Source organism: Dipodomys ordii, unplaced genomic scaffold, assembly GCF_000151885.1.
Source record: "Dipodomys ordii isolate 6190 unplaced genomic scaffold, Dord_2.0 Scaffold38, whole genome shotgun sequence".
NCBI lineage: Eukaryota > Metazoa > Chordata > Mammalia > Rodentia > Heteromyidae > Dipodomys > Dipodomys ordii.
Genome location: NW_012267254.1, coordinates 10,537,499 through 10,554,303, shown reverse-complemented (window position 1 = coordinate 10,554,303; position 16,805 = coordinate 10,537,499). Strand labels below are relative to the sequence as shown.

At 34.8% G+C, this 16,805-nt stretch overlaps 1 protein-coding gene across 1 annotated transcript in view; it reads left to right on the top strand.

Annotated features, from left to right (window-relative positions):
- The window catches only part of Sh2d1a (SH2 domain containing 1A), a 25,969-nt gene extending 9,405 nt beyond the window's left edge, over positions 1-16,564 (top strand). The window contains exons 2-4 of the mRNA XM_013018158.1: positions 7,010-7,073; positions 12,794-12,935; positions 14,251-16,564. Coding sequence (XP_012873612.1) covers positions 7,010-7,073; positions 12,794-12,935; positions 14,251-14,288 — 244 coding nt within the window. The 3' untranslated portion in view covers positions 14,289-16,564. The remainder of the gene's footprint in view (positions 1-7,009; positions 7,074-12,793; positions 12,936-14,250) is intronic.
- The last annotated feature ends 241 nt before the right edge of the window (positions 16,565-16,805 follow it).

The following is a 16,805-nucleotide window of genomic DNA, read 5'->3' as shown; positions in this document are numbered from 1 at the left end:
GTACGCATTATCCTGCCCATGTAATTGTAACCCCTCTGTACAGTATGTTCACAAAAAAATAAAAATAAAAAAATCACATGATACCTTATAAATACATTAGAAACAATAACAAGAAAGAAAAAAACCGTGTCCCTATCTTGGGGCTTAACATCATCTTATCTGACCTTTTCTGCTTGTCCCAGACATATACTAGTTATTGCAAATAAGGGAAACCATGGGACCTATGTTTCTTTGGGCCTGGCTTACTTCACTTAATGTTATTTTTTTTCCCAAGTCTTTCCATTTCCTAACAAATGGGGTGATGTCATTCTTTTTGATGGAGGCATAGAATTCATACATATACATACATATATATATATATATCATATTTTCTTGATCCATTCATCTACTGAGGGGCATCTGGGTTGGTTCCATATCTTAGCTATGGTAAATAATGCTGAGATAAACATAGTTGTGCTGGTAGTTTTAGTGTGGTCTTGTTTGTGATCATTTGGGTAAATGCCCAAAAGTGGGATTGCTGGGTCATAGGCGAGCTCTATGTGGAGTTTTTTGAGGAACCTCCATACTACTTTCCAAAGTGGTTGAACAAGTTTACACTCCCACCAACAATGCATAGGGTTCCCTTTTGGCCACATCCCCTCCAGCATCTGTTGTTATTAGAGTTCTTGATTATAGCCATTCTAACTGGAGTGAGGTGGTATCTCGATGTTGTTTTGATTTGCATTTCTTTTATGGCTAGGGAGGTTGAACATTTCTTCATGTGTCTATTGGCCATTCTGATTTCCTCTTCAGAGAATTGTCTCTTTAAGTCATTAGCCACTTATTTATCAGGCAGTTGTGTCTTTGAGGATTTGTTTTAGGGGGTTTAATTTTTGAGTTCCAAGTATATTTTAGATCATATTTTTTTTTCTGATCTGTGATTTGTAAAGCTCCAAATTGCAGTTTTCTTTCTTCTTTAAAAATGCTTTTGGGGACTGGGAAGGTGGCTCAGTGGTAGAGTGCTTGCCTTGCATGCATGAGGCATTGTGTTCCATTCCTCAGCACCACATAAGCAGAAAAAGCCAGAAGTGGTGCTGTGGCTCACGTAGTAGAGCACTATCTTTGAGCTGAATAGCTGAGGGACAGCGCCCAGGCCTAGAGTTCAGGCCCTACTCCTGACCAAAAAAAAAATGCTTTTGGCCAGGTGCCAGTGGTTCATACCTATAATCCTAGCTACTCAGGAGGCTGAGATCTGAGGATCCCAGTTTGAAGCCAGTCCAGGCAAGAAAGTTGGTACCAGAAAAAAAAATATTTTGGATTCCTAACCCCCAAAGTGACTATATTAGGGGATAGGCCTTTAAAGATGTGATTGGTGATGGAAGTGGTGTTATGGGATTGAACTCAGGGCTTTACATTTATTGGACAGGTCATCGCTTGAGTCACAAACTCTACCCTTTATAAGTTTGGGAGTCTATTTTTTTGTACTAGTGCTTGGTTGTGAGCTCAGGTCCTGGGCACTGTCACTGAGCTTTTTATGTTTAAGGCTGGTGGTCTACCACTTGACCCACACTTCTGGCTTTTTGGTGGTTAATTGGAGATGAGTCTCATGGAGTTTCCTGCCCAGGCTGGCATTGAACTTCCCATGATCCTCAGATCTCAGCCTCTTGAGTACCTAGTATTATAGGCATGAGAAACTGGCTTTTCTTGGGTTTTTACTTGGGTTATTTTCTTCCTAGTGAGTTTTATGAGTTCCTTTTATATCTTGGACATGTATCCTTTACCAGATATGCGATTTGCAAATGTTATCTGTCATTCAGTAGGTAGTCTAATAACTGTATTTCCCTGCCTGTAAAGCTTTTGGTATTGATGTAATCCCACTTACCTATTTTAACTTTTGTCATTTATGCATTTGGGGTCATATATAAAAATGATTCCCTTACTTTGAGTAATCATTCTTTATTTTGGCATACTTAGGTAATTTTGTTTTTTCACCATTAGAGTAAAACTACTATGAAAATTGATGTGAAATTCCTTTTTCCCTTTGACATGTTTCCTCAGAGTGTATGAAGATAAGCAAGACTATTTGTTCAAAGTATAATATTTTATTTCTTACAATAGTAATTTTTCTATAGACAGAGGGTATGTGTAGTTTGAAAAAGGATATTCGATTTTTTGGTTATTTTTATAATATGAAATTAATGTTTCATAATTTATGAAAATAAAATGAAACATTTGTTGGGAGGAGAAATGATTTAGGAACTCTTCTGTAAAGGCTGAAACAATTGAAGTTATTTCAGTATAAATTGGAAATCTAGCTTATATTGAAATGAAGTTGCATTTCTTTGCTATCCTTTTTTAAAAATTTATCTTTAAGTAGTTGTACAAAGGGGCTTTAATTCTAAAATTGCATTTTCAAGCCATAGCCTGAGAGACTACTGGGGAGGTTGCACAGAAATGCCTTTGGTGGCTGAAATAAGCCAGCTTGGTGTCAGAGATATTGCCATCAATATTCCCAGTGAGTTTGGAACTCTGTCTTTGCATTTTAATCAGTTCTTTTAGTAATTTACATGTTTATACAAGCCACCTGAAAATCTCCTTAAAATGCCATTCTGATTCAATAGATCTGAGGTGGGACCTGAGATCTTACAATTCTCACAAGCTCCTCTGTAATGGCAATGTTGATACCCTAGGAATACAATTCAAATTGTGACATTTTAGATCTTTTGCATCCATGACCATTTGTAACCCGAGGTGGTTGGCGTTCATTTACTTTGGCTACTTAAAACTGCTCACTTATTTGACTGAGGAAAATATTTTTTTGAGAAATTGAAGGGGTTGCTACTGGGGGAAATTTGTTAACATTACATACATTGATCATGAGAAATTTTATATGTCATTGATACCAGGTTGTTCAGAGACTGAAGGAGGTAAGAACTTTTGAAGTGGTAGCCAAGTTCCTGCTGCCTAACTGAAACTAAGATAAGATCAGATTCGTTAGGAAACAATTATCAAAACAGTCTCATTTATTTTGACTAAGTCAGAAAGAATGATGGTAAGGAGAGATTCATTGGATGTTTTGTAGAGACCATTGCTTTAGAATGTGGGAGATGACTTACATTTTGCTTCTGTCATCACTAAGGTTTTAACTAATGGATTTCTACATCATCACCCTTAATGCTACTGAATTATTTCCATTAGTCATTTCTCCTAGGGAAAATGGAACTAAGAACCTGTGCTGTTTTAATGTGTCCATCTCTATTTTGTTATGTGGTTTTAAGAAAGCCTCTTTAAGCCTGTTTGAAGTTCCCATGGTGAAACATGAAAATCAAATCTTTTGCCTTGTTCCCTGTAGAGTAACATAAATCAAGTAGATTTCAGTTGCTTCAAAATCAAAATTTTAACAGTATCATGTGATATATTTATTCATCATTTTATATGCAGGCCCATAGCAAGGTATTTTACATACAATCTAAATAGCCTGACACATGTTTGTAACAAAATGAAACATTTCTAGTCCTCATGTCAGCAGTTAAATTGACCTTTTTTCATTGTTACCAATCAAATGTACCTGATTACAGTACTTAAAGTTTTTAGTTCTTTATGTAATAAACACCAATGTAAATGGATTGAATGTATAGTAATTTAATTCACATATTTAAAGACTTAATTCTAAAGGAACGTAAGTGCAAATAAGGCCAATGTCTTAAGCATGCATGCCCTTTTGAATTCTTTAGCATCATCTTTGTTTTTTTTTAAGCTTAAACACATTGATTTTAAACAGAGTTTGGCATGTGTCCTAACCATAGATATCTATTGGTCCAAACTTATGTTCAAGAACAGCAACTGCAAAATGCATTAAATATAAAACCACAGTGATTTATATGCAATTTAAAAATTTGAAATAAGTTACTGTAAAATTTACTTTTGTAAGAAGAGGTTAAGTAAATGGTGAAAAAAATAGTTATTTTACTAATCATCAAGGAAATGCAAGTTAAAACCATATAAGCTATTACCTTACTCTAGTAAGAATAAGTGTAATCAAAAGTACAAAAAATTAAAAGTGCTGGTAAATATGCAGAGTAAAGGGAACCCTTGCACACCACATACCATTGGTGAAAATGTAACTTCTCAAAAATGCAGAATGACCATATTTTCCAGCAATCCCACTAGTATTTTTTATCTAAAAAAAATAAAATCAATGTGTTGAAGAGACATTTGGATTCTCAGGTTCATTTCAGTGCTATTCATCATAGCCAAGATGGAAACAACCTAAGTATCCATCAACTGATGAATAGACAAAGCAAATGTCTCACACACACACACACACACACACACACACACACACACACACACACACACCATGGCAAAATATTCAGTTGTAAAGATTATGAAAATTCATCATTTGTGGGGTTACCAGAGGCCAAGGAGTGTAGGAATGAGATAGGGAAGAGGAGGAGAGGCTGCTTATTAGATATTTATCTGTGCTTCAATAAGAGCAAGACATTCTGGTGTCCGACTTCACAGTTGGGTAGTAGATAGCAATAATGTATCACAGATTTTATAGAGCTAGAAGTTTGAAAGATTCTACCACAGGAAATGACATTTAGGAGATAGTCTTATTTAATCTGGTCTAAACACTACACAATTCATACTCATATCAAAATATCATATTACCTTATTAGAGAGAAAATAAATAAAATAAAATAAAATAAATAAATTTCATTAATAAAATGTTTTAGAAATTTATTAGGAAAATTAGGATTACCATGTATCCTTAAATATAATAAATCAATGTAAATTTCAGTGTGTAGCTCAGGAGCTGGAGTGTTACAATCACATTTTTGCTGGTTGACCTTTGGTCTGGCTTTGGTTACTTCTCAAAGTCTGTTTCTTTAGCTATAGAATAAATTCCACAATATAAAGCTCAAAGGATTCTGAAGGGCTCAAAGGTGTTAATGCATGTACAATGGACTAAATTGTGTTCTCTCAAAATTCCTATGTTTAAATTCTTGCCCTATTGTATTTGTATTTGGAGATAGGATCTTTAGGAGGCAATTAAACCCTCTAGAGTTCTTACAGATAATCTCTGATGGTTGGATTGGTGACTGTATAAGAAGACAAGAACACATGAATAATGAAGAGGCCAGGTTATCTACAAGCCAAGAGAAGAGGCTTCAGAATGAAACCAGTGCTACTGATTCCCTGATTTTGAACTTCCAGCCTCTAGAACTATAAGAAATAACTTTCTGTTGTTTAAGTGACCCAGACAATAGTATGGCAGCACGGCAGACAATCATAGCATATAAAACTCCCAGGATATAATAGAAATCAATTATACATATAGGCAACATACATATAAACTGAGTAATGATGAGAATGCCTATTCTTTCTCTAAACAACTGCTTTCAAGAACATTATCAATATGCTATTATTAAAATTTTTTATTTTTAACCAATATATATAATTGTCTTTATTTCTGGAAAGCAATGCACTATTTAAATACATCTGCAATGTGTGATAATTAGATCAGGGTAGTGGGCATGTTCATCACCTCAGACATTTATCATTTCTTTGTGTTGAGAACATTTTGAACCTTGCCCAATAGTTTCTTTGAAATACACAATACAATTTCTGTCAGTGATAGTTACCCTACTGTGCTATAGGACATTAGGATTTAATCCTCCCTTCCATCCATGCCCTGTAACAATTAACCATCCTCTCCCCCTACCCCCACCTACAACACTCTCTAGTCCTTGGTAACCACTATTTTCCTTTATGCCTTCTTGAGGTCAATTTCTTAGCTTCTATGTGTAAGTGAGAATGTGTAGTTTTTGTCTTTCTGAGTCTCTCACACTTCATTTACAAAGTTTTGTTGTCTCAGGCTGGGAAGTTGGCTCAGTGGTAGAGTGCTTGCCTTGCATACATGAGGTCCTGGGTTTAATTCCTCAGCACCACATAAGCAGAAAAAAGCCAGAAGTGGAGCTGTGGCTCCAGTGGTAGAGCACTAGCCTTGAGCTAAAGAGTTGAGGGACAGTGCCTGGGCCCAGAGTTCAGCCCCCATGTCCGACCAAAAAAAAAAGTTTTGTAGTCTCATCCACATTGCTGAAAATAGCAGAATTTCATTCTTTTTGTGACTGGATAATATCACATGGAACAACACTCCTTTTAAATTCAAGTTACTATTACTACTGCATTATAATATATTATAAACTCATATAGTATTACTCTATTACTACACATTCTAATGATAATGTGACAAGAATAGTTTTGTAGTATTATATATTATGTTATAATAATACTGATTTTTATGATTAATATTATCCATATTACTATCAATTGAAGGGGGAATGGTAAGTGCTATACCAGTGAAATATTTTTGCCCTACGATGCTATATGAACCAGGTGCTGGTGGCTCATGCCTGTGATCATAGCTACTCAGGAGGCTGAGAACTGAGGATTATGGTTCAAAGCCAGCCCAGACAGGAAAGTCTGTGAGAACTCATCTCCAATTAACAACCAGGAAACTGGAAGTGGTGCTGTGGCTCAGTGTTTACAGTGTTAGTCTTGAGGAAGAGAGCTCAGGGATAGCTCCCAAGCCCTGAGTTCAAGCCCCACGACCTACAAAAAAAAAAAAAAAACAAATGAAAAACCTAAGTTGTTATATGTACTTAAAAATAAGAATTTGGTTTGTTAAAACTATTTAATAATTCTTGATTATTGTTAATCATAACAAGTCTAAGTTTCTTTGTCTTTAGTCTGTCAGCTAGACAAATCCTTGGGAGTGCTAATTGCCACATTTAGAAAGCTGAAAAGATAAAGAAGATTTAGTTGAAGCTGTGATTAGGGTGTTATAATGTGCAAGCAAATTAAAGTCACTGACTTTGTTTTCTGTGAATGCTGTAGAACTATGTGCATCCTAGTGTTTGTAACATTTATATAGACTAGTAAGCTCAAAGTTAAAGCTCAGAGTTTGAGTACCTACTACACTATTTTGGAATTTTTCAGTAATAAAAATTTATTTTTTTCACAGGTATCAAGGTTATATTTATACATATAGAGTGTCCCAGACAGAAACTGGATCTTGGAGTGCTGAGGTACAGCTATTTTGTTTATATTTGTTTCTGTGGATATCAGGGAAGTGTTTGAAATTTAGATAGGTTTCATAAAAGAAAAAATCATATCACACACTAACAAAATATCCACTATATTTAAATCCATACAGTTCCTTTCCAAAATTGTTCATGGATCATTAAGAAGCCTTTAGGGAATTTTGGTTCCAGTTGTAGCCAGCCAGTATTATTAGAGTGTTATGAATCTGGGGAAAGATAAACAAGTTGAAGGATTGTTTCCAATTTTTAGCTCCTATAGGAAAGTGTAAAAAAAGCAGGTAAAATCATTAAATCAGACTTAATTACTGAATGATACTGTTATGAGTATTGGTGTTATTGTATCTTAAAAATAGGATTCTTATTTGTAAGAGTCTATAATATCTTTGAGGAGATGAAATGTGAAATTCGTTGTTGTCAATTTCAAGTTTCCAACTCTGCTGCCCTCCTCTTCCTCAACACATCTATAATTTAGGGCAGGCTACTTTTTAAAACATTTACTTGGATTTAGTTTAAAAAATTATCTTTAAGTAGTTGTATAACAATATTTCAAAAAAACAAAACAAAACAATGTTTCAGTGCTACATTTTCATTTGAGTACAATGCATCTTCTTTTCTAATGTAAGTTTTTTTTAATCAAACAATATTATTGAAAGGAATTATACAACCTACTATTGATCAGAGGGTAAGGAGTTAATATTTGTATGGGGCAAGTAAATTAACTTTCAAAGAAAGACAATTTTCAAACAAAAGCTTTTGTGTAAGAAGAAAGAGAGGCCAGTGTGATACAAGCATGCTTTCTTTAAATTTTAAACAATAAAATAAACTATGAACATTTCAGCAACTGAAGAGAAAGATATCCCTAATCCCAGTACATTTGCAGAGGTCATTTAATTATTCTATATGTTATTTTAGTCTTTTGGAAAATCAGTACAGACCATCTTGATCAGTATCACCCCTGCCAACATTCTCTACCACATTATCTATCCTAAACCCACCCAACCCCTCAAGTTACCTGATTCCATTTTCCCTAAATATACACTGAGAATTGCAGGTTACTTTTTGGTGATCTAATTTCTTCACTTGCAAAATGAAGCTAAAAACAGTCCTTTACTCACAGGACTTAGAGGGGAGTAAATGAGATAATGCATGGAAAGAAACTCTTAGCTACAGGGCCTGGCACAAAAACGCACATTCCTGAAAACAACTGAGCAGTGTGATTGCATAAAGTCAGCTCACTGCTAAGTTACTTACAAGAATTTGAAAAAGGGAGGTTTTCTCAAGTAATTGGGAATTTCTCAAGTAATTGCTGCTGTGTGAGGAGTCAGGAACCCCAATGGAGTTATGTTGGAAATGTTTTGGATATTTCGAATAGAGAAATGGAGATGTAGTGTTTTGAAGCTATTGTTTGCTAACTCTTGATGCTTTTCTACCTTGGATTGCCTGTAGGGTTGCAGGAGAGGAGGAGGTAAGTGGCTTCCATCTGAACAAGTTTCTTTTACTTTGCTTATAAACCAGGACTCTAAGGTTTCTTTAGAACAAAGAATTCTTGAGGTTTTGAAAACTTTTGAAAATCACTGTACCATTCCAAGAAGAGCCTGAGGAGTGAAATCTAATCCCGTGGACCAGGGTCATATGCTATATCATACTTTACTAATCATTGAAGTCTCTACAACTGAAATTTTCAACCTCAAGTGCTTTCTCTGCTTTCTAACTGTTTAAAAGTAGATCTTTTATAATGAAAATACTTCATTATTAGCTTGTGGTAAATGTTAGTATCAACCTCTATTAGTAACTTAATGTATGCTTTTAAACACTCATGTCTAAACTCAAAAATTTAAAGTAACTCTAAGCTTTAAAATACATCAATAATCTGAAAAGTACAAAATTGAGATTGTACATATTTAGAACTACTAAGGTGGGACTTATTTTCAAGCGTATTACCTTAACTTTGATTTTGAGACAAAAAATCGAAGTGTGCTAAGTTATCCTGAAATTTATTGGATAACTCAGACTAGCTTCAAATAAAAATCATTTTACTTCAGCCTCCTAAGTGCTGCAATTACAGATATGTACCACTATGCATTCTCACTTTACATCAAAATAATTAACATTATAATAAGAATTAATGAAAAAGCAGTTCCATTTCTAATAAAAAAACTATCCTTATTAATTTTTAAATTTCTTTGTAGCACCACAGATATGATTAATTGAATACAAAACTAAACTTAATTTATCAAGAATTATGTATGATATATGTGATTTGACCAGAAATAGTCCTCACTAGAGAGTGCTCTTTAGTTGTGGCAGAATATTCTTAATAGAAAAGATTTTTGGTTCGTAGGACTTAACAACCTTAAGAGTCGCTTTTCTCCACTTCAAGTACATTATATACAAATGATTACATACTTGTGATCATGCTAAAGAAGAAGGCACTTATTGAATATAAATGTACCCCATTGACCCTGTTTATATAATAATATTCCAGTTATTTGCACGAAGAGAGTGAAAGACTGATGTGAGTGCAACACAATTCAAAAATCGTTCAATTTTTGAAATGCATATTGCAATTTTTCCTGTTGACTAAATTTGCCTTCTCAGTGATATTTTGCTAAGGTGAATATGAAACTCATGTGTATTCTCAGAGCTCATACCACCTGACTGGGAAAAATGTCTCTAGAGCATATTGAAGACCAGCTGTGATGCAAAACATGTTTCCATGGATAACTAAGTGGTGACAGTATGGGAAATATACAAATTGGAGCAATTACTGATTTCAGGAATAGGTTGGGAGTTCTCAGTGGTACAATTCTTGTGGTAAATGTGCTTTTTGAAACAACGTTTTAGTTTTCCACCATTGCAGGAAACAAAACCCTCCATGGCAGTAGCATTATATTCTCTAGTGAAAAGACTGTGTTAGAAATCTTGGATAAAATCTGAGATTTGTTTTAGAGAGTGAGATGAAATTAAATCTTAGATCCACTTAAATATAAAATACAAACATTGTGTATTTTTAGTTTTAGATAGACTTTTAGGTTAAACTATGGCCTATTGGGTGAACTTAGTGCATGTGACTCAAGCTAAAATTTTTGATGAGTTGTTAATTTAGATAATTCTACATATGATTAACTATTATTAATTAATTTACAAATTATCAGCTGATTTTGATGTCTTTAGGGGTTTTTTTTGGTAGTAGTACTGGAATTTAAACTCAGAGCCTTCTAGGTTGTGACTCTACCACTAGAAACATGCTTCCAACCTTGTCTTTTGCTGGTTATTTTGTAGATGGAGTCTAGTGAACTGTTCTGCCTGGGCTAGCTTTGAACTTCCACCCTCCAGATCTCAGCCTCTTTAGTGTGAGGATTACAGGCTTGAACCACTGGTACCTGGCTTAATTTTAGGTTTCTATAGGTTTTTGATGCTCAGTAGTTCTGTAGCTACTGAAAAATCACTATTCCTGATTTTGTAGAAAAGCACTGACTGGTCTGTCATTTGTTAAGGAAATCCTGTATCCCAAATTCATATTGGTTCTATACATAGAGTGCTAGCATTCTTCTCTTGTTAGCATGGGTAATCAAGTGTTAACTGCATGTATGTCTCCATAAAAATGATGCTTTGGTTGAAAATGGCTTTAAAAGAAGTTTAACAAAATATGTCTTAAAATGATTGCAACTTGCCGGGCGTTGGTAGCTCACGCCTGTAATCCTAGGTATTTAGGAGGCTGAGATCTGAGGATCACCGTTCAAAGTCAGCTTGGGCAGGAAACTCTGTGAGACTCTCATCTCCAATGAACCACTCAGAAAACTGGAAGTGGTGCTGTGGTTCAAGGGGTAGAGTGCTCACCTTGAACTGAAAAGCTAAGGAATAGTGCCCCGGCCCAGAGTTCAAGCCCTATGACTGACAAAAATGTTTGCAACTTGAGGAGTCTTAGTAGGTGATTCCAGCTACAATAGAGCCTTCTTGCTAGTTGTTATCGGAAATGAATACAGAGGCAATTCTATTGCTGTTGGCTGCTTATGTGATCTTAGGCTAGTTGATTATTTTCATTTTTCATATCTGTCAAATGATAATAGTCCAATCAGCCAACACTACCTATCTATACCATAATAGTTGGGGCAACAGATGGACAAGTGCTTTGAAAATTAAAAAAATGCCCTCAGAAAGACATAAGGAGTTATTCTTGTGACTCATCTTTGAAATTTGGAGATTCTCTCTTGGAGAGAATGACCATATGCCCGGTGCCAGTGGCTCATACCTATCATTCTAGCTACTCAAGAGGTTGAGAACTGAGATCATCATTCACAATCAGACCAGGCAAAAAAGTCTGTGAGACTCCAATATTCAGTTAATCACCAAAAAGCCATACAAGGAGCTGCGGCTCAAGTGGTAGAGTGTTAACCTTGAGTAAAAAAGCTTGAGTATATATACAGGCCTTGAATTCAAGCTCCAGTACCATCCTCTCCCCTCCCCCTCAAAAAAATAAGAATGACCATATTATTTTTGGATGAGGTCTCAAGAGAGTTTTATGAAGAGTCTTGATCACACGGCTGTAGCTGGGTGGGAGACTTCTACTGTCAGTGTATTAAGAGCCCAGAGAATGTCTGTAGTGCTCTCAATGAAAAACCTACTTACCCCAAGGTAGGCAATGACTGAGAGTTACTGTAGATAGGGTCGTCACTGTCTATTGACAGAAGTTCACATGCCAGTCATCGTGTTTTCTCATTAAATGCTAAAAGCCAAATTGTTTTTATTGCAAAAATCTTCCAGATGCAATAGCTGAATTTTTTTCTAAGAAATCCCTAGTCATTGTTCAATTGCTTGTAGCGATGCTATTTTATTTTATGTAAAATGACAGGTTTGAGATGGTTGCCTAAAGCTTGGCTCATAAGCTTTTGTGGGAAATTGTTGATTCTAGGCAGTGTCTTTGCAAGAGAATTGCTGTCAGGAAAGGAATACATTTTAATAGTTACTGGCAAATAATGATCTAGTTAAAAACAAACAAGCAAATAAATAAAGGTGACCTTATAGAGTCTTTCATTTCCATGTCATAGAGAAAAATCTTGTCACTATAGTACTGACAGCAAGAGCCATTTGGGGAGGCACAGGGACGTTTCCCAAGGAAGAAAAAAAATGAACACGAAGGGTAAAGCAGGACATATTGTGAGCTGCAGGAGTAGCCATGCATTGCATGCTCCATCACAGTCATTTAAAAAATTTCCTGCATAGTATTTTATATTGTAAAAGAATGACAGGGAGGAGCAGCTGTGAGTTGTTTTTATTTATTTTTATTTGTTTGGGTCCTCAGACTTTTTATTAATGACCTGTAGGATCTGGACTTTTTTCTATGTTTAACTTCATCTCTCTGTTGCTGAATTCATTGTGGGTAATGGCCTGTATACCCTTAGAGGTTCAGGATGTATGATGGGTAGCAGGCAGGAAGGGCAGGCCTATGAGAAAGAGCTTGTACAAACTAATACCACCCCTGGGAGAACTGAAATGACAGCCCATTAGCTCCTCTTGCAGGGAAATTCAGCCAACCAAAGTAAGCTCTTCTGGAGTGTTGTTTTTTTCTTTTTTCCTTATATTTCCAAATATTTGAACAAGTTATACAAATATTACCTCTATAAGCATCCCTTGCCCATTTTGTAGGCCTTTTTTGGTAGCATTATGAGGCAAGTAAATAATTTGCTTGATCTTTTATTTTCCAGACAGCACCTGGGGTACACAAAAGATTTTTCCGGAAAATAAAAAACCTCATTTCAGCATTTCAAAAGCCAGATCAAGGCATTGTAATACCTCTGCAGTATCCAGTTGAGAAGTCCTCAGCACGAAGTACACAAGGAACTACAGGTATGTTTTCCCCCCACAGATTATTCTTCACAGAGTTTGAAGGCTCAAGGTTAAGAGCCAATCTTGTCATAAACATACAATCAACTGAAAGATCTGTAAGAAAATGTAAAAACAAGGTAGGTGCAGCCAAACATCAAGTGAGAGTTGACTATTTATATGCTATAACTTCAATATGCTACACTATAAGCTTTAAATGACACTGCAGACATATGAAAAATATTTGAAGCTCTTTTGTTCCATCTTGTTCTCTCCACTCATTGCTGTAGGTTATAAACACTATTTCACATCACTAATTCAGACACTTTTTTTTCCTTCAGGGACATAAGGGCTAATGCTAGCTTACTTCATGTGACTCTGATTTCTGAATTGATGATGCTTGAATGAATGAGTTTTTACTATAGCAAAAGAATTAAAACAGCAAAAGATCTTTTATTTTATGCATCATGCTAAAGATTGAAGCCTCAGGCTCATATTGGTAATCTTAGTTACTCAAGGAGATTGAAAGTGGAAAGACTAAATTTTGAGGCTAACCCAGGGAGAAAAGTTTAAGAGAACTTATCTAAAAAATAGCCACCAAAAATCAGGGCTGGAGATATGCCTTAAATAGTAGAGGGACAATCTAGCAATTGTGAGGCCCTAAGTACTACACTCAAAAAAAAGAAAACCAGCCAGTATCTATAGGTATTGTTTACTCTACTGTTGAGATTAATCATTTGTTTGGAGAGGTTATGTCTTGATAGAAATAATTGATATTTATAATAAGAGAAAATGATTTTTAACATCCTTTTTGACAGAGTCCTAGTCTCAGGCATAAACTTAGAATCTGATTCAAGTGATGAATTAAATTAACAAATAGCTATCTTTTATAAAAGTGAAGATAACTGTAATTTACAAATTAGTTGATTTTTCTCCTCTTCACCGTATTCCATTCCCTTTTTTTCCCCCATGGGGCTTGAGCTCTGGGCCTGGGTTCTGTCTCTGACCTCTTCAGCTCAAGGTGAACACTTTACCACTTGAGCCACCGCACCACTTCTGGGTTTCTGGTAGTTCATTGGAGATAAGAGTCTCATGGACTTTCCTGCCTAGGCTGGCTTTGAACAGTGATCTTCAGATCTCAACCTCCTGTGTAGCTAGGATTACAGGTGTGAGCCACCAGCACCCAGCAGTATTCCATTCTTTATAACTCTGTTCTAAATAGTATAATTGGGTTGTATTATGAGTTTCATACAACTAGAAAATTTACAGGTTTTAGTTAATCTGTAATTTTAATTTATAAATTTATCTTTTCTTAATTTTTATTATTCTTTTCTTTTAGGGAGAAGAGAGTCTGATGTCTGCTTGAAAACTCCATGAAGAAAAATAAAACACTTTACTGTCAATAATTTAAATATAGATTAAGTCTTGTATGTTGTAGATGATATAGTTCAGTGAGCCATAAATGCGTTTCTAGTTCTATCATAGTCCTATGATGGAAGCATCTAGCTTGATGTTTAAGCTGAAATGGACCTTGTAGATAATGAAGTGCTTTGAAATAGGATAGAGAAAAATGATTCCTTAGGTTATTTTTAGTTATTATATTTTAAAAATAAGAGAGAAGTTAAAGCCTAGTGAATACTTTATGAAAGATTAATGTCAATTCTTGCCAATCATAAATAAAACTAATCCTCAGCTTTAGTCAAAAAGACCACTTTTGAAAGGTGAGATATTCTGTGATAGTGATTTTTGAGTGTCTCTGATTGTAGGGTGGGAAGGTAGTTATAATGTGCAATGTTGCACTAGCTATGATGTGATAGGCTGTTTGGGGCTTTGAAACTGTATGCTTAAACCAGTGCTAGATAAATAGTGAAGAAATCCATTTGAAATATGAAAGAAACTTACTTGTCTAGAATTCTAGTTTTGGACATAAGATGTACAAACCAATCTGGAGCTTAAAGTCCTATAATTTAAGATGTTCTAAATGTTTGTTCTATTTGATACTACAGATGAGTGGTCTGATGAAGTGGACTTTTCTTCTTTTCGTTTATCTGTGCCCCAGTTGTTCCTATTACCTGTAAAATCTCATTTGGAAGGGAATCGTGAAACCACTGGGAAGTTTATCTTTACATTAATTAATTATAATTTTTCTGAAACTTAAATGAGAGTCCGAATTTTATACAGCATTTTCTCTTCACTGCTATATTGTCATCACTTTTTGAGTGATTACATGCCAACCTGCTTCAGGCCTTCCAGAATTCATTTATTCATTCAACAATGTAATAGGTTGCTGGGAATAGAGAAGTAAAAGCACTTGTTAGCTGCTCTTAAGTAGTTCACCATACATTTGGACAAGAAACCCCAACAACAATAAAAACAATATAAGGAAAAGACAAAAATAACTATATAAGTTTATAAGTATGTAAGTGAGGTTCCAATATGTCTTTAGAAACAGTTGAGTTGATGCAAATACTCTGGTCTATGTTACATAGGAAAAGACTATATTGGACTGTAAACTAATATGTTAAAATTCTGGGCTGTACATTAATCTGTGGGCTTGGTTAATAATTAGTGAATTCCTGACAGATATAGTTACTCTTTGTCCCTTGAGCATTTAATATGGATAGCAGAGAAGTGCAAAGGTGGAGTATAATCACTGTAGTACAGTGTAGGCAGTTCCCAATTTCTTGAAGTAATAAGCACCACTTGTAAAGGAATTCAGAAACCTAATTTCAAATTAAAATGCCCACAAATAAATAATTTTACTCTCTAATTTGTTAATTCTGAAACAATCCTACATATATGAATGATGTCAGCATGTTCCTTTACGAAAGTCCTTTTTTGAGGAAAGCTTTCTGCTGTCAGTGGTATTTCACACTTTAAAAAAGTATCTGAAAACTTTATCAAACTACTTTTGTTTTAGTATATCCATCTAAAATGTTTAGAGAGGTGCTAGTCATCAAACTGAAGCATGATAAAGGTTGTTAAACCAATTTCCTAGAAAAGGCAAATATTTTTCTGATTTAAGTATGATAAAACTTCCCAGTTGATGAACATACTTCCATCCCCTTTGGCTTTACTTTTATTTATCAAATTTATTGCATTTTTTACTTCCCAATGTGATCATCTTTTTTAGTTTCCAGTATATAATAGACTACACTTTTACAGAAAGATCATATCCTGGCTGTATCTAAAATATTTCCATATTAACATGTACATGTGGAGTCAAAGTAGAAAAATATATATATAATTCTAAGTGTGTCCTCTTTAGGGAAAAAGGTATGTCAGCAAGTCCACAGCTTATGAAATACCTGTTCATTTCCTCTGAAATTTGTTCTTAAGAGATAAGATAATTGTCTGCTTAGATAATTTCTGTTTAACTGTGACAGGCAAGAATGCTTGTGATAGTAAACAGGTAGAACAAATCTACAGAGAATTCCTCTGATTAAGTCATCTAGTACAAATAAAGGACTGGAATAAAGATATTCTTTGAAGTAGAATGTACAGAAAATTGTAAAAAATGTGAGAAACCGTTTATAATCCTGTTAAGTATGTTTCAATATTTACTGACCTCTTATGTGATTCATGTTGTTAGCTCAGAATCCAAAATCTATTCATAATAAAACTCAAGTTTGCCCTTGAGCATTTCAAGGTTACAGGATGCTTAGTTTTCCTGTTCGGGTGCTATAAATTAGAACATTTTTAACCTATGTTTGCACTTGTAGTTAGTGGGAATCCATTAATTTTCAACCTGAAGCTGGGGGTGAAGTTAAACTACCTCATTTGGACACTTTTATAATTTAGGGTCATTGGTCAAACATGTAGTAAAAAGCAGAATTTTTTTTCATTCAGTCATTTGGAGATTTATGTAGAAAAGTATAACAAACATGATCAAAT